Source organism: Chiloscyllium plagiosum, chromosome 32 (genome assembly GCF_004010195.1).
Source record: "Chiloscyllium plagiosum isolate BGI_BamShark_2017 chromosome 32, ASM401019v2, whole genome shotgun sequence".
NCBI classification, from domain to species: Eukaryota; Metazoa; Chordata; class Chondrichthyes; order Orectolobiformes; family Hemiscylliidae; genus Chiloscyllium; species Chiloscyllium plagiosum.
The window spans coordinates 23,329,060-23,352,880 of record NC_057741.1 but is presented as its reverse complement, the minus strand read 5'-3'; the positions used below and the strand labels follow the sequence as shown (position 1 = coordinate 23,352,880).

Sequence of the window (23,821 nt, the reverse complement as noted above, 5' to 3'; positions counted from 1 at the left end):
AGCATTTTGAGGATTTTATTTCATATTTCCAAATAATTAACACCTTAGAAAAACCAAAAGAACTGCAGAAGCTGTAAATCAGAAACAAAAACAGAAATGGCTGGAAAAGCCGAGCAGGTCTGGCAGCATGTGTGGAGAGAAATCAGAGTTAATGCTTTGGGTCCAGTTATCCTTCTTCAGAAGGCCTGTTTCCCGAAATGGTGGGAATATATATTTGTGTCTAAGGACTAAGTGAAAAAAAAAACTAGAAGATATGGGATAGTTTGGATACCTTCTGGATTGAAAAGAGCTTACTGAGTGGTCTCTTGGACATGAAGTCAACAGCTAATGTGTGTTGGGGTTTACCTGTTGTTTCCAGAAAGTAAAATGACATTGGTGAAAAGACGATCAAAGATAAAAGATGCGGTTTATGATTCCTAATTGCTGGGAAAAATGGTTTTGAAAGTCTTTGGGGCATCTAGAGCAATCCTTTTAACTTTAGTTTTCTATTTTATGGACCTAGTAAGGAAGAAAGCTCAGGAGCTCTAAGTCTCTCTTTTTCCCTCTCTCTCTCAGAGACAGTTTTGGGAACATAATAAAGTTTCCAAACATCAGAGTTTCTGACGATCAAGTAAATCCTGAAGAGCTGAACTGTGGCTGTTTTCTGAAAACTTCAATCTGTCTTAATTACAATCCAAACTGAAGATCTGCTATCAGTCTACAGCTCTGAGCAATTCAACTTCAGAAACAGGAAACCCAGTGGTTGGGCTCTTGTAGCATAGTGGTGGTGTCCTTGCCTCTGAGTCAGGAGACCCACGTTCAAGACCTGCCTACCCTAGAGATGTGTAATAATACCTCTGAACAAGTTGATTCGACAATATATAGAATGCCAACCAAAAACTGTTAGTTTGGGCATCTGAAAGGGAAAGTTTACCTCTACTCATTGCCGACATACCAAGCTGAGTCAAGCATATACCACCAGAAGAAGAAAATTGTAAGAAACCTGGTGAACTGGGGGAAATCATCAAATTCTACCATTTGCTTTCAGACATTTGGCAAACAGGGGTGTTTTATCAATGCTCTCTTTTAAAAATCATCATTTCTGCAGAGACAGTTATCTTTTGTGTTGTGGTGTGAGTGTGTTGTGTTTGAGATCAATGAAAATAGTTCTATTTGCAGATTATACCTCAGTTATTAATCCATTTTACCACTCAATGTAAGAATAATGTTTGGTCTATACTCAGTTTTGAACTGATTAATGGAACCAGGCAAAATTTCCTTTTATTCTGAATAAGAGTACAAAGGGAATCAAGTGGCTACTTTGGTGATTGAATCAATATTTATACTAATGATGTGACTGGTGGAATATTGGGGCTGTCTACCAGCACATTTTTTCCACTACAGTCGTAACAATTCATAGCATCTTTTTCTTTTCATTTTAAATTAAAGAGTATTACTCTGCATGTCAAACATTCAAACACAGCATTAATGTCCCAGTCTAAAAGTAATTGAAACTGCAATTTGGAAGTTGCACAGTGGTAACTCTTGTTATCGACTGTCTCTGAGGTTAATGCGGCGAAACAGAGAAATTGGCAACTTAACATCCGAAAGGAAAACCCAGCAGTGAGTGATGGTTCCAGGACTACCTAATGCATGTTTTCACATTTACCTCACAGATTGCAGCTGGAGTTTATTATGGGAGCCATACAACAAATTTAGAGTCTGCATTTGAAAAATATCACTGCCAATTTTGCATCCCAATAGGCAGAGTGCACATCTGTGCATAGTTTGCCTGTTTAAAAATTCATCTGTGGGATTTGGGCGATAGTGGTTATCCCCTATCCCACAATTTCTAAGATAAAGAACATTGCTGGGATCTGGAGTCAGACACAAACCAGACTAGATAAGGACGGCTGATTTCTTCCCAAGGGACATTAGTGAACCAGATGGACTTTTACAACAATCAACAGTGGTTACATGGTCACGATTAGGTCAGCTCTTAATTCCAGATATTTATTGAATTCAAATTACATCCATCTCCCATGTTGGGATTTAAACTCAAATCATGAGGCTGGGGTCTAATTACTAATCCAGTGACATTACTACCACGTCATCTTACCCTCCCCCACAACCCAGTTGGTACCAGGCTTTCAGAGGCTTAAAAGGGTTCAGTGAAGGTCGCTCAGAAAATAAACACAGCCAATGTTTTAAACCAATTACTGTACAATCAGGAGGTGCTTTCCTGTGCCCGCTCCATCATCGTCAAAAATGACTATAACTGTGAAAGGGTAAATTAATACCTCTGAAGGATATTGGTATTAAATTGCCCCAGTTTACAGGATAGACAGTTTCAACTACACAAAAAAAGGAGACTGTGGTTTGGTGCAAAAACCATATGACTCCACATAACATGGCATCAGTGATAGCCTGTTTATTCAACGGAGGCTCTAAATAATTCTGTTTATAGAAAGCCAAGTGCTTCTGAGTATATCATTTTACTATTAATTTTAATTTGACTTCCATCAGTGTCATATGGTCTTACTGTGACTGTTGTCAAGCAGGATGATATTTATCAGTACGGATTTTACAGTGATAGCTGTGATGAAAATAAGCTCTCAGCCCCTTATAAAAAAATCATTACTTAAACTTTCCAAAGTGCCTTATAAATAAATATAATTGGCTGGATTTTATGGTCAACACCAAAGCAAGGGCACATGCTGTTTAAAGCCCATCACATTCAGATTTCTGACGGTAAAACAAGTAATCCTGTTTAAATTAAATTAGAAGCTAAAGATAAACTAAGGAAATAAAAATAAGAATTATTTTCTAATGGGGCAATTTGGCTTTCTACAAATGCAAACAGGGTCAGTGAGGATGTTCAGCATCAATTATGGAATTAGTATGCTGTCAGAAACCCCATTTGAAACTCATGTAACAACGCGCAACGTTTTCAAAATATTTTACATTGAAATCAACGCCATGAGAGCAATTAATTCTATAAAGTAATGGCTATGAAATGGTTAATGATCTGAAACTCTCTCCACTCTGATATGTAATAGCTACTGGGCAGAGCATCGAGAAGTTGGGTCAATTCATGTGGACAGTAGTTAGGCAGAGTCTCCTTATGTAGGCCTATGTGTCTTACCAATTGTTTGTAAGTAATTGTTTACATACCTCAGTGTAATGTAACCCGTATACAGTGCTAAAAACTGATCATCTATTACCTAAAACAACAGCGTCTTCTGCTGAGGCCCATTCCTGGTCTATCCTCCACCACAAACTACAGAACAGCCCCTTGACACTATCGTAGGGAGAAGGATTCATGGCAACACTCCATCCCACCACCAATGGTTGGGACATGGTATCACTTTGTACTATCACAAGGTGGCAATGATCACCTTCGCATCAATATTACACAATTCAAATGATTTCCCATTGGCCACAGTCTGGGGAACAGCGCAACAGTGTACTACCTGGGGAAACACATAATCCCAATCGCATCATCCTGGATTTCCACATTAAACTGCTAATGAATGGACTTCAGAAGTTTCCATAGAGTAACATTAATGATTACTAACAAGTTTGTTCAGTCTGACTAAAAGATCCAAATCAGCAAAACAGATATGACAATGGCCAATACATAATGTAACCAAATTACTCTCATCTCAGTTATTTGAAAACTATTGTTTTGATGATGACTGGTTGGAAGCAAAAGCAAGGGACATTCAGGTTTTTATAAAATACTGTTGCTCCACAACACAAGTCTGAAATGTTTATGTTGTGTTAAGAAAAGTGACATTCAGAATAAAAAAATGTCAAAATCTCACCTCTGTGCTTTAAACTATCTCAGCAATTCAGGAAGAGATGGCTTGAAGAAATAGATCATTTACATAACTACTTGTAAGTGAATTCCAGTGTTGTACTGTGTTAACCAATACTAATTTCCCACAGGATACTATCTGAGAAATCATACAATGCAGTGTGAGCTAATTTCATACGCACTGCACAGTTAGTTTACTAGTCAATATTACATTACAACAGCAAGGGCTTTCGAGGTTTATGCCAAAATAAACCTGAACCAACAAACCAGTTGAATGGTCGCCTCTCAGGACGCATACATACTGCCACATACTTCGGAGTAATACATTCAACTCTTCAAGCCTATTGTGCCATGCATCAATTCACAGCATATTTGTACTTCAACATTATTCAACTTGTCTTTGATTCACTTCCCTCGCTTTCTTTACCGACAATGATCTGTCAATCTCAGTCTTGGAAATTTCAAATGAAGTAGTAATTTTTTTGGGGCGGGGGTTGGTTTTCCAGATTTCCACAGCTGGTTGTGAGGGAAAGCACTTCTTAGTCTGGCTCTGATCTTGCCATTAGTTTGCAAGTTTGGCCTTCTCCTACCAGAGTCAATGCATTTCTCTGGATCTGACCCAATCATTTCCTTTTTATTATGTAGATATTTTTATTGAAAAAAAAGATTTTTGAGATCTTTTACAAAATTACCAAAAATAGTACAAAATAGTGTATTCCACTTTACAATATAATAACAACACCAATATAAAATTAAGAAAACTAACTACTAATCTGTTTTATAAACTACCAAAGCACAAAATTGGATATCATACATTACTAACAATAAAAAAAAGAAAAAAAAGTAAATAAATAACTAGATACATATTCAAAATAAATTTATATCAAGTCATAACAAAACCCATATTTATACGGGATTCTTCTTCCCTGGAGCCCCCGAATCAGCCAGAACCATTACCATGGCTAAGCAAAGGCCCTTGATAATATGACCAATATATCTGTGTCAATGTCGTTCAAAAAGGGCTGCCAAGTTCGATAAAATAATTGCACTTTTGGTGCACCATTTTCATGAGGAAGTCAAGGGGGATATATTCCATGATTATCCTATGCCAATTTGAAAGTCCTGGAGGACCTTCGGATACCCAAGTCACTAAGATGTTTTTCCTCGCAAAAAAGGAAAAGATAGTGAAAAATTTCCTCTCATATGCATCCAAGAGAGGGGGAATTTGGGGAGCCCAAAAGTAGAGACACTGGGTCCAACCCAACCTCTGTACCCAAAATCATTGCCAAGGCATTCACTACGCTGTCCCAGTATCTGCGGATCTTATGGCATGTCCACAGACAATGCATGAGAATACCAACTTCCATTTTGCATTTAGAACACATTGGAGATGCTCCGGCCTTGAACTTTGCAAGTGGCTCTGGTGCCATGTGAGCCCTATGAAGTATCTTCAATTGAATAGCCTGAGCTCAGTTACAGATAGAGATCTTCCTAGCGTTTTCCCAGATATCCTCCCACATCTCTAAGGAGATTTCCATCCTCAGTTATTGACTCCAGATTTTATATAATTCTTCCATGTCCTTCGATACCTTATTATATAGTAAGTGGTAGAGAGTACTGACCGAGGGCAGACCCATCGGCTGGACCCATCGGCCGACGCACTCTCCTTTCCCTATCCAATTTATAAGGATTAATTATCAATGTGGTCTTCTTTTGTATGAAGTCTCATATTTGAAAATATCAAAAAAGGTCCTTGCTAGGCAACCCAAACTTCTGATGCAGCTGTTCGAAGGGTATCATGACCTCTCCATCGAACAGATCTCCCAAACAGGAGATATCTCTGGACTCCCAGAATTTGAATACAGCATCAATCAGCTCTGGCTGGAATCCCAATGTTCCCACTATAGGGGTATAAGGGGAAGTTTTTTGTAAATTACTCTCATTCTGTCGCATTATCCACCAAGCTTTGATTGTATTTAATACAATAGGATTTTTACAATGATCCGTAATAACTCTCATCTTATCCATAAATAGTAGATTGATGAGGGGACATTTTGCTTGGGAGGCCTCAATATCTAACCAGATTGATTGTGGGTCACAAGAGATCCAATCAGCTATGTAAGATAACAGAGAGCTCAATTGGTACCTCCTGAAATCCAGAAAATCCAGCCCTCCCCTTACTTGTGGAAGCTGCAGCTTTTCTAATTTAATAAGGGGCCGTCTCTGACTCCAAATAAAGGAGCGAGCCAACCATAGAGCATACGCAGCGCCTGTCTCAGCAGCATCAAGGGGAGCCTTCTCATAGCGTATAAAAGATGAGGTAGAGTATTCATCTTAACCAAAGCTATTCTACCTAGCCAGGATATTGGGAGATCTTCCCAGTGTTGAAGGTCCTGTCTTATTTTCTCCAATAAGTGTGTATAGTTGGCTTTATATAGCTGACCAAATGCCGGAGTAATAGAAATACTTCAGTAAAGAAAACCTCCCAGTGACCACTGAAAGGGGAAAGGGGATCCATCCGGAAAATTGGATATGTTGATAAGATCTCCCAGCGGCATTGCCTCCAATTTCATAAAATTGATTTTGTAACCTGAGAACATGCCAAATAAGTTAACCACTTGAATTAAGCTGGGCACAGATGTCAATGGATCATTTAAGAAAAGGAGGACGTCATCCGCATAGAGAGAGATTTTGTGTTTACCCAATCCAACTCCGGAGCTGTTATATTAGGGTCAGCTCATATAGCTTCCACCAGTGGCTCAATCACCAGCGTAAATAATAATGGTGGGAGAGGGCATCCTTGGCGACAACCTCTGCTAACGCTAAAGCTATCTGAATTTATACTGTTGGTAATCACTGCTGCTTTGGGATCATTATAGAATACTGTAACCCATTTAGTAAAGACCTCTCCAACACCAAACCATTCCAACATATAAAAGAGATATGGCTATTCTACCCGATCGAATGCCTTCTCTGCATCTCGGGAGACAATTAATCCCGGTTTCGCTCCCTACTGGTAGGCTTGTACCATGTTTAAGACTCTTCTAATGTTATTAGTTGATCTGCGACCCTTTATAAACCCCGTCTGATCGTCTTTTATAATGACTGGTAGAACCCTCTCCAGTCTTAATTTTTGAGAGAATTTTGAAATCCACATTCAACAAGGAAATGGGTCTGTACGAAGAGCAGTCATCTGAGGCCTTTCTCTTCTTAAGAATGAGAGAAATATTTGCTTCTCTCAGAGAAGGCGGGAGGCAGCCCTGACTATGTGAATAGTTATACATATTTATAAGTGGCCCAATCAATTCCCCTACAAATTCTTTATAGAACTCAGCCTGGAATCCGTCTGATCCAGGCACTTTGCCGCTCTGGAGCTGCCCCACCGCCTCCTGTACTTCCTGAGTTGCCAGGGGGGCATTCAAGAACGACACCTGCCCCTCCCGGTTAGACCCGGGAGGGGCAGACTTTTAAAAAAAGACTCCATTTTCCTTGTTCTATCCTCACTGTCCTGTGACTTATACAATTCGAAATAGAACTTTCTGAAGGCTGCATTGATCCTTTTAAGGTCACAAGCACTCTCTCTAATAGATGTCATGGATTGGGGAGCCTTTTGTTTTCTGGCAAGGTATGCTAAATACCTGCCAGGCTTGTCGCCGTGTTCAAATAATCTCTGCCTCGCAAATGATATCTCCCTCTTTGCTGTTTGAGTAAGTGCGGTATTCAAAGTTGCCCCAAGGGCTGTGATCCTCCGTAGTTCAGTAATGCAGGGCCTATCAACATACACTGTCTCAGCCGCCTTCAGGCGAGCCTCGAGCAGACGCTATTGTTCTCCCTTTTGTCTTTTCCGGGTCACAGAATATGAGATAATCAAGCCTCACGCATATACCTTAGCAGTCTCCCACATCACCGATGGGTTACTGGCCATGCCTGAGTTGATATCCCAGAAGGTTTTAAATTCCTGCAAGAAATATTTTATGAACTTACTATCATTCAATAGGAAAGGGTCCATACACCAATGTCAGGGAGCTATCCCATCATCACTAGTCTTAACCTCCATATATACTGCGGCATGGTCGGAAATAGTTATATTACCTATTTTACAAAACAATACTGAGTCGAAGGGACAAAAAAAATATCGATATAAAAAGTAAAGTCTCTACCCACAGGGTGAAGACACCTCCACACATCTACCAGCCCCAACTCCCTACTCAGATCCGCTAACTGCCTAGATCTCAAAGATCCTGTCCATCTCTGGGTCGATGATCCAATTAAAATCTCCCCCTATAATTGTGTGGTGCACCCCATCAACTTGGAGAACGCTTACGTTACAAATTTAAAAGTGTGCGCCAGGAGGCAATAAAGATTCAAAATCCCATATTCCTCTCCATATATTAGGGCTTTAATTAAAATATACCATCCAGACTCATCTTTTATCTGGCCTAGCATTTGGAAGGGAAGATTCTTCCGAATAAGAATGGCCACTCCCCTACTTTTTGAGCTGAAAGATGAAAAGAACACCTGGCCAAATCCATTCTGTTGCAGCTTTGAATGCTCCTTATCAAGTAGATGTGTCTCCTGTAGAAGGGCTACATCAACCCTTTCTTTTTTGAGATTTGATAATATCTTTTTCCTTTTGATTGGTGAGTAGCTCCCCTTGATGTTCTAGGTGCACCACCTAAACAAATGACTAGCCATGATTGTTCAAGCAAGCCTGAGACCCCCCAGGAGGAAGAACCACACCCAAAAGACATTGAGTAAAAACCAAAAACAATTCACATGTAAGAACACCCTTTAAAACAACTAAATCAAAACAGCTAAGAAGTACTCCTAAAAAAAATGAAACATATTTAAAAGGAGACTTTCCCCCTTGTTCACAGGAGGCACTGCTACCTTCCAGTAATCCCACCATAACATCTCCCAGGTAGAGCCATGCCCTCGGCCCAGACATTACAAAGTAGAGTAAATAAATGCCAATATCTTAGAAAAGTTAAAAGGAGTTAAAAGTGGGTGACCAACCTATCCCCCCCCCAAAATTATCACCTAGATATACTTAGCAAAACAACATAAGATAAAATATATAAAATTACAATCCCAGCAACTATTAAGCAACAAAAAAAACAACTCAGAAACATCCCCCAATAATCGAATAAACCACGCAAGTTATAAATAAGAATCCAAAGAAAAGATAAAGAATGAGCACCTTTCCCCGAGGAAGGATGGAGAAGAGAAAGAGGGAAAAAGGAGGCGAGTAAACAAAAGAAGGGAAGAATAAAGTTATTGTCCATACAGTTCAAGTCCTGCAGTCTATTTGAGAGCATCAGGAATTATTTTACTTTTTCCCCTGACCCGAAGTTATATATAGATCCTCTATGACTAAAGCACAGCGTTGTCGGATATCGCATAGAATATTGAATATTTAAATCCCTCAGACACTTCTTCGCCTCATTAAATGCCTTCCTCTTGCGAACCACAACCAGAGAGAAGTCATGGAACAACATTATTTTGGAACCCTTGTATATCATGGCATGGGGATCCTTCCCCAAAGTTCCTGAGGCCTCCAGCAGCATTGGTTTTCCCTGTAATGCTGAAATCGAACTAGGACCGGGTGGGGGGCACTGGTCTGACCCGGGCCTACGCAGAGCAACTGGTGGGCCCGCTCAACTCGCACCCGGCCCAGCTCCGATTCCAGTTTCAGCAACTGTGGGAGCCATTGCTCCAAAAAAATCAACAAGCTGACCTTTCTCCTCTCGCTCGGGAAGGCCCAGCAACCAAATATTTTTCCAACAATCTCGATTTTCGAGGTCGTCGATATGTTCCACTAAAGCCCAGACGTGGCGTTTCAGATCCCGGATCTGACCCATGAATGATTCAGCAGCGGTCTCGGAGGCCGCGGCCCATTACTCTGCACCCCCCGCCTCCCCCAACACGCTGCCCGAGTTTCTCGATCTCTGAGTCATGCTTCTGCAGTATGACCGAGATCGACTCCCACCTGGACCAGGTCTCTTTGATGGACGCATCAATTTTCTCTCAGAGCTTAACGAACTCCGAGATCAGGCTCACCTCTGCAGGCAAGTCTCCCGGGGCGGCCAGGGATGTGTCTGTTGCTGCAGGAGGGAGACGGGTCCCTGCCTGTTGCAAACTTCGTGAAACTTTGCCTTTGGTTATTTTAAAAAGCATCAAACTGCTAAAGTTTGATGCAGAATGACCAAAACTGCTAGGAAAAAAACTATTTTAAGTAATTTAGCAGGTGAGGTGAGGGTGGGTACCCCACTTTGCCTGGGTCTTGGGCAGAGCTCTGCAGACTCAGACCCACTGGGTCGCCGCCATCTTGATCTCCAATCATTTCCTTTATTAATAAAGCTGCAATTACATCCCCTCAATCTTCTAAACTCATATGAAGACATGAATTATCCCTTTAAACCCAGTACTATTCTGTTGAATCGTTGGTACAAGCAAAGGCCAATGTATCTTAAGCGTGATACCCAGTCTTCAGATATGGTCTGATTATGGCTCTGTACAAACTGCCCTCTGCCTGCCCTCAGCATGATGGCTCAGTGGTTAGCACTGCTGCCTCACAGCACTAGGGAGCCGGGATTGATTCCAGCCTCGGGCGACATTCCGTGTGGAGTTTGCATGTTCCCCTCATGTCTACATGGTTTTCCTTTGGGTGCTCCGGTTTCCTCCCACAATCCAAAGATGTGCAGGTTAGGTGGATTGACCATGCTAAATTGCCCATAGTGTTCAGGGATGTGTAGGTTAGGTGCATTAGTCAGGGGTAAATATAGGATAATAGAGTCGGGGAATGGGTCTGGGTGATTACTCTTTGGAGGGTCGGTGTTGACTTGATGGGTTGAAGGGCCTGTTTCCACACTGTAGGGATTCTGTTCTGTTCTATTCCAAGTTTTCCAGCTCTCTGGAAGAAAGTCTCTTCTCCAGCTCTCTCCTCTCAGCTGATGCTTCATCCATCAGTCAGAAAGCCAGTGACTACCTCAGGCATTTGCAAAAGCTCTAATGGGATTAAACACTGATCAGGCTACTTCAAGGTTCCTATGCCTTTCAAGTCAAAGCTCTTGTCTACAAAAGCTCTCAGATAATTAGATGGCTGGCATCTCAGCAGTACAAATGGCACCAGGGACCACTGGCAGGACTGCTAAAGATTGTGAGCAATAGCAATAATGGAAGCCCCAAGAGAGAGATGAATGGGCAACATTCACTGGGGCCAGTCAGATAGGCCCTGGTGAGGTTGGTGGAGGATGGAAATCCCAATATTGAGAGTGTGGAGGAGTCATTCAGCAGACATGGCCCTTGCCACTGGGGGGAGCTACCATGGGGCAAGGATAGACTGATCAAGAGGGTTTCTCCTAACACTGAACAGACAGAGAACAACAAGGACAGGTCCAGCAATCCCTCTATTTGACATTGGTCCCTCCTCACTACTGATGTATGGGGCATGAAAATAAAAAGCAGTGGCTACTGAAGTCAATGAGTTCATTTCCTTCAAATAAAACTCTCATGTTTATTCAAAGAGGTACATTTTTATATTACATCATAAAGAGAGTCAGGAGAGGACTGGGAGGCAACGTCAGAGCTTTGGACCTGGAGGACAACTGAGGACCTGGTTATAAAGAAAATTACAGATGCTCAAATCACCAGACATGGGAGAATGCAGAGTTCTGCGAGTCTGATAAAGCTGGAGAGACAGGATAGGTGAGGCCACAAAGATTTGAGATTTTAATAATTGTAACTTTCAGAGTCTGAAGCCAATGCAGGTCATCAAGTCCAATGGTGCTGAGAGAACAGGGCTTGATCTGAGTTGGAACACTGATGTCAGAGATCTATGGATGCTGGAAGATGAAAGCAAGACATTGGAACACACAATGATGGCAGTAACAGAAACATGGATTGTTTCAGCAACAGAGGAAGTGAAGCTGGAGCAGATACACATACCATTATAGGGACAGAGGCAGAGATCTGATAGAAAGCAACGATTTACTGATCAAGGGGGTTTCTCCTAACACTGAACAGACAGACGCTGCTAGGACAGGATCCGAAGATATCCTTTGGGTCAAATAGGATACCAGGTTTGTAAACAGTCTAGTACACCCTGAAACAGTGCCCTGAGAGAAGTATGGATTCAGTCTCGGAGTTTGTGGTGCGACTGAAGACAATGACTTCCATCATAGTAATCAATAAATACAAATACAAACAACTATTTCATAAACCTGCCATTTCATTATTGTCTATCATAAATTCACATGTATAGAGTCATAGAGATGTACAGCATGGAAACAGACCCTTCGGTCCAACCCGTCCAAACCGACCAGATATCCCAACCCAATCTAGTCCCACCTGCCAGCACCCAGCTCATATCCCTCCAAACCCTTCCTACTCATATACCCATCCAAGTGCCTTTTAAATGTTGCATTTGTACCAGCCACCACCACTTCCTCTGGCAGCTCATTCCATACACGTACCACCCTCTGTGTGAAAAAGTTGCCCCTTAGGTCTCTTTTAGATCTTTCCCCTCTTACCTTAAATCTATGTCCTCTAGTTCTGGACTCCCTCAACGCAGGCAAAATACTTTGTCTATTTATCCTATCCATGCCCCTCATAATTTTGTAAATCTCTATAAGGTCACCCCTCAGCTTCCGATGCTCCAGGCAAAACAGCACCAGCCTGTTCAGCCTCTCCCTATAGTTCAAATTCTCCAACCCTGGCCACATCCTTGTAAATCTTTTCTGAACCATTTTCAAGTTTCACAACATCTTTCCGTTAGGAAGGAGACCAGAATTGCACGCAATATTCCAACAGTGGCCTAACCAATGTCCTGTATAGCCACAACATGACCTCCCAACTCCTGTACTCAATACTCTGACCAATAAAAGAAAGCATATCAAGCTCCATCTTCACTATCCTATCTACCTGTCACTCCACTTTCAAGGAGCTATGAATCTGCACTCCAAGATCTCTTTGTTCAGCAACACTCCCTAGGACCTTACCATTAAGTGTATAAGTCCTACTAAGACTTGCTTTCCCAAAGTGCAGCACCTCGCATTTACCTGAATTAACTCCATCTGCCAATTCTCAGCCCATTGGCCCATCTGATCAAGATCCTGTTGTCATCTGAGGTAACCTTCTTCCCTGTCCACTACACCTCCCATTTTGGTGTCATCTGCAAACTTACTGACTGTTACTTATTAACTCTTATGCTCGCATCCAAATCATTTATATAAATGACAAAAAGTAGAGGACCCACCACCGATCCTTGTGGCACTCCACTGGTCACAGGCCTCCAGTCTGAAAAAAACCCTCCACCACCACCCTCTGTCTTCTAACTTTGAGCCAGTTCTGTATCCAAATGGCTAGCTCTCCCTGTATTCCGTGAGATCTAACCTTGCTAACCAGTCATCCATGGGGAACCTTGTCGAATGCCTTACTGAAATCCGTATAGATCACATCTACCGCTCTGCCCTCATCAATCCTCTTTGTTACTTCTTCAAAAAACTCGTTCAAGTTTGTGAGACATGATTTCCCACACACAAAGCCATGTTGACTATCCCTAATCAGTCCTTGCCTTTCCAAATACATGTACATCCTGAGCCTCAGGATTCCCTCCAACAACTTGCCTACCACCGAGGTCAGGCTCACCGGTCTATAGTTCCCTGGCTTGTCCTTACTACCCTTCTTAAACAGTGGCACCACATTAACCAACCTCCAGTCTTCCGGCACCTCACCTGTGACTATCGATGATACAAATATCTCAGCAAGAGGCCCAGCAATCAACTCCAGCTTCCCACAGAGTTCTCCGGTACACCTGATCAGGTCCTGGGGATTTACCCACCTTTAGCATTTCAATACATCCAGCACTCCCTCCTCTGTAATATGGACATTTTTCAAGATGTCACCATCTATTTCCTTACATTCTATATCTTCCATATCCTTTTCCACAGTAAATACTGATGCAAAACATTTGTTTACTATCCCCCCCGATTTTCTGAGGCTCCACACAAAGACTGCCTTGCTGATCTTTGAGGGGCCCTATTGTCTCCCTAGTTACCCTTTTGTCCTTAATGTATTTGTAAAAACCCTTTGGATTTTCCGTAATTCTATTTGCCAAAGCTATCTCATGTACCCTTTTTGCCCTCCTGGTTTCCCTCTTAAGTATACTCCTACTGCCTTTATACTCTAAGGATTCACTCGATCCATCCTGGCTATACCTGACATATGCTTCCTTCTTTTTCTTAACCAAACCCTCAATTTCTTTAGTCATCCAGCATTCCCTATACCTACCAGCTTTTCCCTTTCACCCTAACAGGAATATACTTTCTCTGGATTCTCATTATCTCATTTCTGAAGGCTTCCCATTTTCCAGCCGTCCCTTTACCTGCGAACATCTGCCCCCAGTCAGCTTTTGAAAGTTCTTGCCTAATTCCGCCAAAATTGGCCTTTCTCCAATTTAGAAGTTTAAAGGGCACACCACTGCTGCTTGAGACTCTTTCTTCCTCAATATTTTTACAGTACTTTTTACTATTGGCTTTGATAGCCTCGCATTTTGTTCCTAAATTCCCTCTTTTCACCTCATTACTTGTCTGGTATTCTTGACTTTGTTTGAGAGCTCTGCCCAACAGTAGACAGTACTTTCCTTTTATTCTCCACCTCATTTACTGACCACAGTTACTTAATTGTGCAAGTGGAGACTTTGCCTTTTAGAAGTACATATTAGATAGCTGTATAGATTTACATTATAAATGCTCAGTCCAATTTATTGGGTTCATTTTATTTCTCTTCCCATTAAAATTGGCTTCACATAAAAATGAATGCATGATTCACAATTCTCTCCTCGCCCCCTCAAATCTAATTTCAACCTTATCACATGGGTTACTATTCTCAAAACATTTTGCCAGATTGTGAATTCATTCTGGGTCATCACTAAATCTGGCACAGCCTATTCCCTTGTCAATTCTAAGGAGAACATTTTCATTCAGAGATTACTCAAGTACAAAAGTAGGACATGCGTGTGGGAATCGAAGTTCTGGTTTGCACAAAAGAATACTGCACCCCCTCAGTTGATGAATGCCTTCACATCTTCACTGAAGCAGCAGTAAACAGCTGTTGTTCTTTCTGCTAAAGTTTTTCACGGTGGAATTATTTCGAGTCACAAGTGACGTTCTCTGTTGTCTCAGGTCAGCCCCGGTGCAGGGGAATGTCAGCAGTCCATCCGTCAAATTGTTAATAAATGCAGGCCTAGACTGAACTGCGCACATCCCGAGAAGTAATAACAAAAAACAACTCCTCATTCTGCTGAGCCAGACCTCAGGCTTCTGTAAGGATTCAGGGAAGGAAGGTGTCGGCTACAGAAATATAGAAAGCCTACATACTAAATGCAGTCACATCCCTAAATTAGCTGATCCAGCATAGACCAAGACACAAACATTGGAATGCTTGTCTCTAATGTTTAAAATAAAATTAGCTGATGCTCACAATGCAAAAAGACACATATTTCCTAATCAACCTCTTCAAACACGTCATTACACATCTTTGGGGCGTGTAGGACTTGAACCCAGAGGTAGAGACACAATGCAAACTGACAGAAAGAACATACAAATGCACTACACCTATTTCAACTTAACTAAGTAGATGACAGCCATTCATTTGTTCATTTCTCTGGGTGATAACTTGACGAATCAGAGTCAACCTGCCTAGTTTAACATTTAAATAAAGCTTGGCTGTTAGCTGTCAATCATCATTAACTTGGGAATTCTCCATGGCAACACCTTTACCAATCAACACTTCTACCTCTTGCCAACCAATCAGCACTCTCCTCTCATATGTTTTATTCCCTTGTCATTTCTGTGTATTGCCCTGACGAGTACAAGGTGAAAATTTTCAACAAAATGAGTCTTTTTTCCAAAAACAATCAACTTTAAATATCGTTCGACACCAGGTTATAGTCCAACAGGTTTAATTGGAAGCACACTAGCTTTCAGAGCATCGCTCCTTCATCAAGTGATAGTGGAGGTCTCCACTACCACCTGATGAAGGAGCGATGCTCCGAAAGCTAGTGTGCTTCCAATTAAACCTGTTGGACTATAATTTAGTGTTGTGTGATTTTTAACTTTGTACACCCCAGTCCAGCTCCGGCATCTCTAAATCTTAAATATCATTGAACAGTTAAAAGAATAGAAATCTGCAGTATGTGAGTGGCTCAGGATGAACCTCCTGAGCTATGCGTATAATAGTTTGGTAAAACAGTTGTGTTTCAGACAGGCAGTTCAGTATGTAGTATGCACATTTATAATTTTATTGTGTGGCACAGGTATAGGCTTATCCTGTAAAATAGAAGCAATAAAGATGCTACAAGAGGTTTCCCAACAGATTGAGGAGAAAACCAAAGTTCAAGTCAACCCTTAGCCCAAATCACATTTCGAGGCTGCTGTCATCCCTATGCATGATGCAGCATATTTGCAAATATGATTCCATCTGAGATTCACTGACCTGGTCATTGTTGCTGTATGTGTTCCGGGGTGATTGGCATGATGTTGTACTCCTCTCTGGGCTGCTCACCCTGTAACGAGCAGTCGGTTTGTTCCTAGTTGTGTGCAGATGAAGGATGCTGTCAGCGTCTTCCACAAACCGGGCTGGAACCAGCCCCAGTTGCCCATTCACTTCAGCAACATACATTCCGTGCCTGTCAGGGCTCCCGCTGACAAACACTACATCGCCAACAGAAAGAGGCAGCTAAAGAGGAGAGTGCAACAGGTTATTGTGGGTCTTATAACAAAGGTCAAAGCTATCTGAATTCAAATATACTCAATCCTTCAGAATTAGCCTGATTGAATTTTCTTAAGACATCAAAGGTATACAATAGCATTCTACTCTTTTCATTTGAAGGAATAATGTCCTTTAAAGATTCCAGGATGGTTATCTTCAACATTGATGAGTAAAAACCGATAAACTCCAGTCTCACGATAGCCATGCAACATGGCGTTCAGCTGTGAAACTGAGTCATGCATAAGGCTTGTAAATATTGAATATAAGGGTTTTTAAAAATGAGATTGGAAATTTATTTTCCCTGACTCAGATCCAGCGAAAGGTCACTTTGTGGCGGTAATGTTGACTTTGAGAGAAGGAGAGAGCAAAACATGTGCCATCAGAGCAGCCAACCATGAAACATCTCTCCTTTTTCCTGATCAGGTACTGGCTATTTACACAATTGCCCAAGGTCACAATTACCTCCAGTGGGTCATTAATAAGTCACAAACCCTCATAATTGTGGAGAATCATTTATTTAAAGCAAGGTTGTAAGGTGGGAGTGTGGGCAGGGGAGGAATGGTGAGTGGGAGTGTGTTGATGGTAATGAGGAGCTGAGCTGTGTGTGTACTTCAGCACTACACTTGCTTGCTGTGGATGATAGATACAAAAAGATGCTGAGCTTCCCTGATACATGGGCATTCAGAAACTAAGGGTGAACCTGAACGACGTGGCTATGGCAAGATTTACAGCAGAAGCCGGTGTGAAATCTGAAGAGGTCTATCGTGATGTTCGGGGCATCTCACTCTATCTTTTATGCACCTGCCAAGCAGTGAGGTGAGTACCTCACTAGGGGCAGCAATGAGTTGCCAATGAAGGGAGATTATAACTTGTTAAATGCCTGTTAATTATTGGCAAAACTTGCTCCATTAATATTCAGCTTCCCATCTTACCAAACAAGCTAGAGTTTGTGACATGGAGGTCAGAGCGGGCATTTGGTGACTTCAGTTTGCAGAGATAGCAGGCACCAGGGTCTCAGGGCACACTTCATGGGCACCAGCCACATGCAACCAATGTGATGGTCACTGGCGTCCAACATGTGCTAGCCTCTAAGAACCCTCATGGCACATCCCCAATGCCCTAGCGGTATCCTTCTGCACTTCAGCACTGTTCCCTTGGGCTGCATGCTGGTAACTATCATAGTAAAGCTACTGCAAGGACACAGTGCATTCTGGGACGTATACTGATCTCAGGCTAAACAGGGAGGTGTCAAAAAGTAGATGATAGAACTTACACTGGGAGAGTGAGGGAAGTCATTGGCCCTCTTCCTATGTTGTTGGGCATTCCCCGGATGGTTGAAACTGCACTAAACTAGATGGCAACCTCAGACCAAGTTGGTGTGGACTAGCTTCATGGCCTCCACTGGTGGTCCTGGGGAAAGAGGACCTCCTGGTTCTGCACTACCCCAACCCAGCAGGACCTTCACGTCATTGGCTGCAAGCAGTGCACTAATTTTCCCCTGTCTCCCACATCCAGGGAAATGTCAGAGCAGCTCCGAACTGTTGGTACCGGTCTGGGTGCACAATGGGCTTTACAAGATAGTGATCTCTCAGCAGATATCTGGTGATGGATATATTGACATGAGAGAATGGAGCCTGGTAAGATGGGAGGATAGAACCAGATGAGAAAGATCTCATAGGAGTGTGATAGATAGTTGATGAGCTGAGTTTGGTAAGATGTGGTGAGAAATCCCTATAAAAAACCTGAGGCAACTCACACAGCCAAAAGCAAAGCATGAGATTCAGCCCTGAAGTTTCCTTTCAAACAAAAACAAAGTTGTATCAGCATTTTAGTCTCACTGTTAATTAAAAGTTAAAAATCACACAACACCAGGTTATAGTCCGACAGGTTTATTTGGAAGCACTAGCTTTCGGAGCACTGTTCCTTCCTGTTGGACTATAACCTGGTGTTGTGTCATTTTTAACTTTGTCCACCCCAGTCCAACACTGGCACCTCCAATCATATTAATTAAAAGATGGCTTCTGTTTTCTGCATTCTTGAACATTGCTAAAAGGCTACAAGTTGAAGCTTTTCACCTGGTATTCATGAAAACTATGATGCAAGATCAATCAGCATCCTCTTCTCATCCTGTATTAAAATAAAATATCTCCTTTATTGAGTCTGTTTCGTGTGTTCTAGTGCAAGGTGAAAAGCTTCAAGTTCTAGTCTCTTATTAGCAATGTTTCAGTTCTGTATTACCATTTATTTCTCTATCCTTATAAAGCTTTTATCCAGAAGCTTTAATAAATATACTGAGCTCCCTAGGAGGAATATTATCAGAGTTCAGAAACTGAATTCTACCTTTATCAGCCAGTTACAGGCAAAGCTAAAAATGTAATTTGGTTTTGAGTGCTGTCAGATCAAGAAAGGTTGAGCAGGTTCGGCCACTCAAATTTAAAAGAATGTGAGGTGAGCTTATTGAAACGTAAGATTGTTAAGAAATGGAAGATAGATGGATACCAGGAGGATGTTTTCTCTTGTGGAGGAAGAGTGGAACCCAGAAACAGAGTTAAGTCAATCATGCCAATCCCAAAGGGGAGACTGTAGAAGCTCTTAAACATTAATTTCATGTGCAGACTGATAGACTGGCAATCAACTTTGCAAACGATCAGTTAATTAAGGAATTGCTCATAAAGAAATGTCATGGATTTATTACCTCAGAGTCTGATCTATGATGCAGCCCAGCGAATAAATAAGTGACTCAGTTAGCTAGCAATGTAGGTGGTGTCATCAGGGTGGATTCATTCCTGCACCAGCTAAGGTTAATGTGAAGATCCTGCTTTCAAAAATCTTACCATTCACCTGAGGTGTAGTGACCGTCAGGTTAAACTCACCACAAGTCATCATTCTCTCGCTCTCTAATGAGAAAGCAGCCTCATGGTTCTGTGAGATTAAAAAGAGGAGCTGCTGGCCTAGTGGTATTATCACTGGACTAGTAATTAAGAGGCCCATACTGATGTTCTGGGGGCACATGTTCAAATTCCAACATTGCAGTTGGTAGAATTTCAATCCCTTTATCAATGGGCCAAGGCTGTGCTGCATGACTTGAAATAAAATCAAGTTAACTCAGCCTCCAATAGTACTGATTCATAACAACACACTAGATATCCTGTAATTGCTTTGTTAAGAGATTGTCTGTTAATAACTTGCTAGTTCATCGTAAGCTACTGCATTTATACAAGTCTACTTGCAGGGCAGCACAGTCGTTCAGTGGTTAGCACTACTGCTTCACAGCGCCAGGGCTCTGAGTTCAATCCTATAAACCCTCTGGGGTTTAATTCCCTCTGCGCTTAAAGGGAATTATATACAGGGCATGCTAGTAGAGTGGTTAAGAATGGACACAGGATGCTTGTGTTTATCAGTTGTGGCATAGATTATAACAACAGGGAGATTAGATTACCTACAGAGTGGAAACAGGCCCTTCAGCCCAACAAGTCCACACTGACCCTCCGAAGAGTAACCCACCCAGATGCATTTCCCTCTGACTAATGCACATAGCACTATGGGCAATTTACCTTGGCCAATTCACCTGACTTGCACATCTTTGGACTGTGGGGGGAAACCGGAGCACCCAGAGGAAACCCACACAGACAGGAGGAGAATGTGCAAATTCCACACAGACTGGAGTCAAGGCTGGAATCAAACGTAGGACCCTGGTGCTGTGAGGCAGCAATGCTAACCACTGAGCCACCGTGACCCCCATGTTGATCAAGGCACAGCTGGAATACTGTGTACAGTTTGGTGCACCACACTATAGGAAGTACATGATTGCACTGGAGGGATTACAAAGCAGATTCACCAGGATATTGCATGGCCTTTCAGCTATAAAGAGAGACTGGATAAGTTTGGGTTGTTTTATTTGGAGCAAATAGTGTTGGGGAGAAACCTGACAGAGATGTATAATATTATAAGGGGCATGGACAGGGTGAATGGAATGCAGCTGTTCCCCATAGTCGAAGGGTCAATGAAAAGGAGGCACAATTTTAAAGCGAAAGTAAGATTTAGAGAGTCATAGTCATAGAGTCATAGAGATGTAAAGCATGGAAACAGACCCTTCTGTCTAACCTGTCCATGCCAACCAGATATCCCAAACCAATCTAGTCCCACCTGCCAGCACCCGGCCCATATCCCTCCAAACCCTTCCTATTCATATACCCATCCAAATGCCTCTTAAATGTTGTAATTGTACCAGCCTCCACCACTTCCTCTGAAAGCTCATTCCATACATGTACCACTCTCTGTGGAAAAAGTTGCCCTTAGGTCTCTTCTATATCTTTCCCCTCTCACCCTAAACCTATGCCCTCTCAGTCTGGTCTGCCCCACCCCAGGGAAAAGACTTTGTCTATTTATCCTATCCATGCCCCTCGTGATTTTGTAAACCGCTATAAGGTCATCCCTCCTGTTGTAATCTGAGGTAACTTTCTTCGCTGTCCACTACACCTCCAATTTTGGTGTCATCTGCAAACTTACTAACTATACCTCTTATGCTCACATTCAAATCATTTATATAAATGACAAAAAGTAGAGGACCCAGCACCGATCCTTGTGGCACTCCACTGGTCACAGGCTCTAGTCTGAAAAACAACTCTCCACCACCACCCTCTGTCTTCTACCTTTGAGTCAGTTCTGTATCCAAATGGCTACTTCTCCCTGTATTCCGTGAGATCTAACTTTGCTAATCAGTCTCCCATGGGGAACTTTGTCGAACGCCCTACTGAAGCCCATATAGATCACATCTACCACTCTGCCGTCATCAATCCTCTTTGTTACTTCTTCAAAAAACTCAATCAAGTTTGTGAGACATGATTGCCCACACACAAAGTCATGGTGACTATCCGTAATCAGTCCTCGCCCTTCCAAATACATGTACATCCTGTCCCTCAGGATTCGCTCCAACAACTTGTCCACCACCGACGTCACGCTCCAACAACTTGTCCACCACCGACGTCAGGCTCACTCGCCTATAGTTCCCTGGCTTGTCCTTACTACCCTTCTTAAATAGTGGCACCACGTTTGCCAACCTCCAGTCTTCCAGCACCACCGACGTCAGGCTCACTCGCCTATAGTTCCCTGGCTTGTCCTTCTTAAATAGTGGCACCACGTTTGCCAACCTCCAGTCTTCCGGCACCTCACCTGTGACTATTGATGATACAAATATCTCAGCAAGAGGCCCAGCAAGAGGATTTGAGGAATTCACTGCCTGGGAGGCTAGTGAAGGCAGAAGAACTCACAATAAAGTACTTGGATGAGCACTTGAAGTGTCACAACATGCAAGGCTATGGGCCGAGTTAGGTAGTGCTATATCTTTTGGTGGACAGATAGAACGCACTGAAGAGCCTCTTCTGCACTATGACACCAACATGATACCGGCAGGAGAAAAGTATTGTTGCTCCCCAAGTGAAGGGGTAACGTGAAGTGAAAGGCTTTGTGCTTAGGGAGGAGTGAGCAAGATAGAAAGCAGAGAAATCCAATTCCAAAGTGGGAATTACTCACCACTGGCAGCACCGTGTGGGGCATGTTCGAATAAGGACGATAATCAGCAATAGCTACATGTGGTCTGTAGGTTACAGCTGCACTGGAATGCAGAAAAGCTTGCCTTTCACGCAACAGAGAGCTCAGAAACCAAGGATTCAAGTCTAAAATTACAAGGTAATTCAAAATTAGACACAAACTCAAGGGTTTTCTTCTTTTTATTTGACTTTGCTATTAAATATTTTCCTTGACTTAGCATGGGCTTAAGTTTCAAAATGAATAAGGAACATTTATTTGTAATTTTATTCCTTTTGGCATTGAATAATATTGCTTTAACTTTTAAAACAAGTAAATGGTTATATTTCATATGAACCTTTCAATGGGAAATGTGGTGAGAAGTCACATTGGGAGGTCTCTGGTGCCTCCTTGTGGCAGCCAGATGGAGTGCTGGTGGCAATCTGAGAGTTGGACACTAGACCGTTTAATAACAGGCATTGGACAGGAAATAGGCAAGGAGATTAAAGCTCAAATTGCGATCATTTTACTAACGTACATACACATAAGGCAAAGGTTTTGGATGTAAAACTAGTATAATAATGTACAAGTTAAAAACGTTTCTTTTGGAATAGGCTGCAAGACCTGAAGGTGTTTATAGTGCAAGCAGAAGAAATGAACACCTGTCTGAAAGCATTATCCCAACTAGAATTAGTATAAATTGTCAAGCAACTGTTCGGAGTTGTTTGGTACTTTTGGACATTACAACACATACATGTGTGAAAAATAGTAAAATTTCATTCTGATCAATTTTTTTTGATAAAACTGTTACAAAATACTTCTGGTCATTTTTAATTTCTGTTACACATCAACGTCTTTACTTCTGCTCATATTAGGAAATAGAGCCTGTTGTATACATTTCTATCATAATTTATACAATGAGGTGATTAGTTCCATTAGCTCAATGGCTCGTGTGTGCTTCAGAATAATGCGAATAGCACAGGCTCAATTGTTGCTCTGGGTGAGACAGACTTGCGACAACAGACAATAGGTACAGGAGTAGGCCATTCTGCCCTTTGAGCCAGCACCACCATTCATTATGATCATGGCTGATCATCCTCAATCAGTATCCTGTTCCTGCATTATCTCCATAACCCTTGATTCCACTATCCTTGAGAGCTCTATCCAACTCTTTCTTAAACGAATCCAGAAACTGGGCTATCACTGCCTCCTGGGGCAGAGCATTCCATACACCCACCACTCTCTGGGTGAAGAAGTTTCTCCTCATCTCTGTCCTAAATGGCCTACCTCTTATTTTTAAGCTGTGTTCTCTGGTTCGGGACTCCCATCAGCAGAAACATGTTTCCTGCCTCTATCGTGTCCAATCCTTTAAAAATCTTATATGTCTCAATCAGATCCCCTCTCAGTCTTCTAAACTCAAGGGTATACAAGCCCAGTCGCTCCAATCTTTCAATGTAAGATAGTCCCGCCATTCCAGGAATTGACCTCGTGAACCTACGCTGCACTCCCTCAATAGCCAGAATGTCTTTCCTCAAATTTGGAGACCAGAACTGCACACAATATTCCAGGTGCGGTCTCACCAGGGCCCTGTACAGCTGCAGAAGAACCTCTTTGCTTCTATTCTCAATCCCTCTTGTTATGAAGGCCAGCATGCTATTAGCCTTCTTCACTACCTGCTGTACCTGCATGCTTACCTTCATTGACTGGTGTACAAGAACACCCACA

The 23,821-nt window shown here is 42.2% G+C and overlaps 1 protein-coding gene across 1 annotated transcript in view; it reads right to left on the bottom strand.

The window, feature by feature from the left end:
• Nucleotides 1-23,821, bottom strand: part of LOC122539251 — an 85,887-nt gene that overhangs the window by 40,810 nt on the left and 21,256 nt on the right. Inside the window, exons 7-8 of the mRNA XM_043673953.1 lie at nt 22,103-22,245; nt 16,295-16,537 (exon numbers count right to left, since the gene is read on the bottom strand). Coding sequence (XP_043529888.1) covers nt 16,295-16,537; nt 22,103-22,245 — 386 coding nt within the window. The remainder of the gene's footprint in view (nt 1-16,294; nt 16,538-22,102; nt 22,246-23,821) is intronic.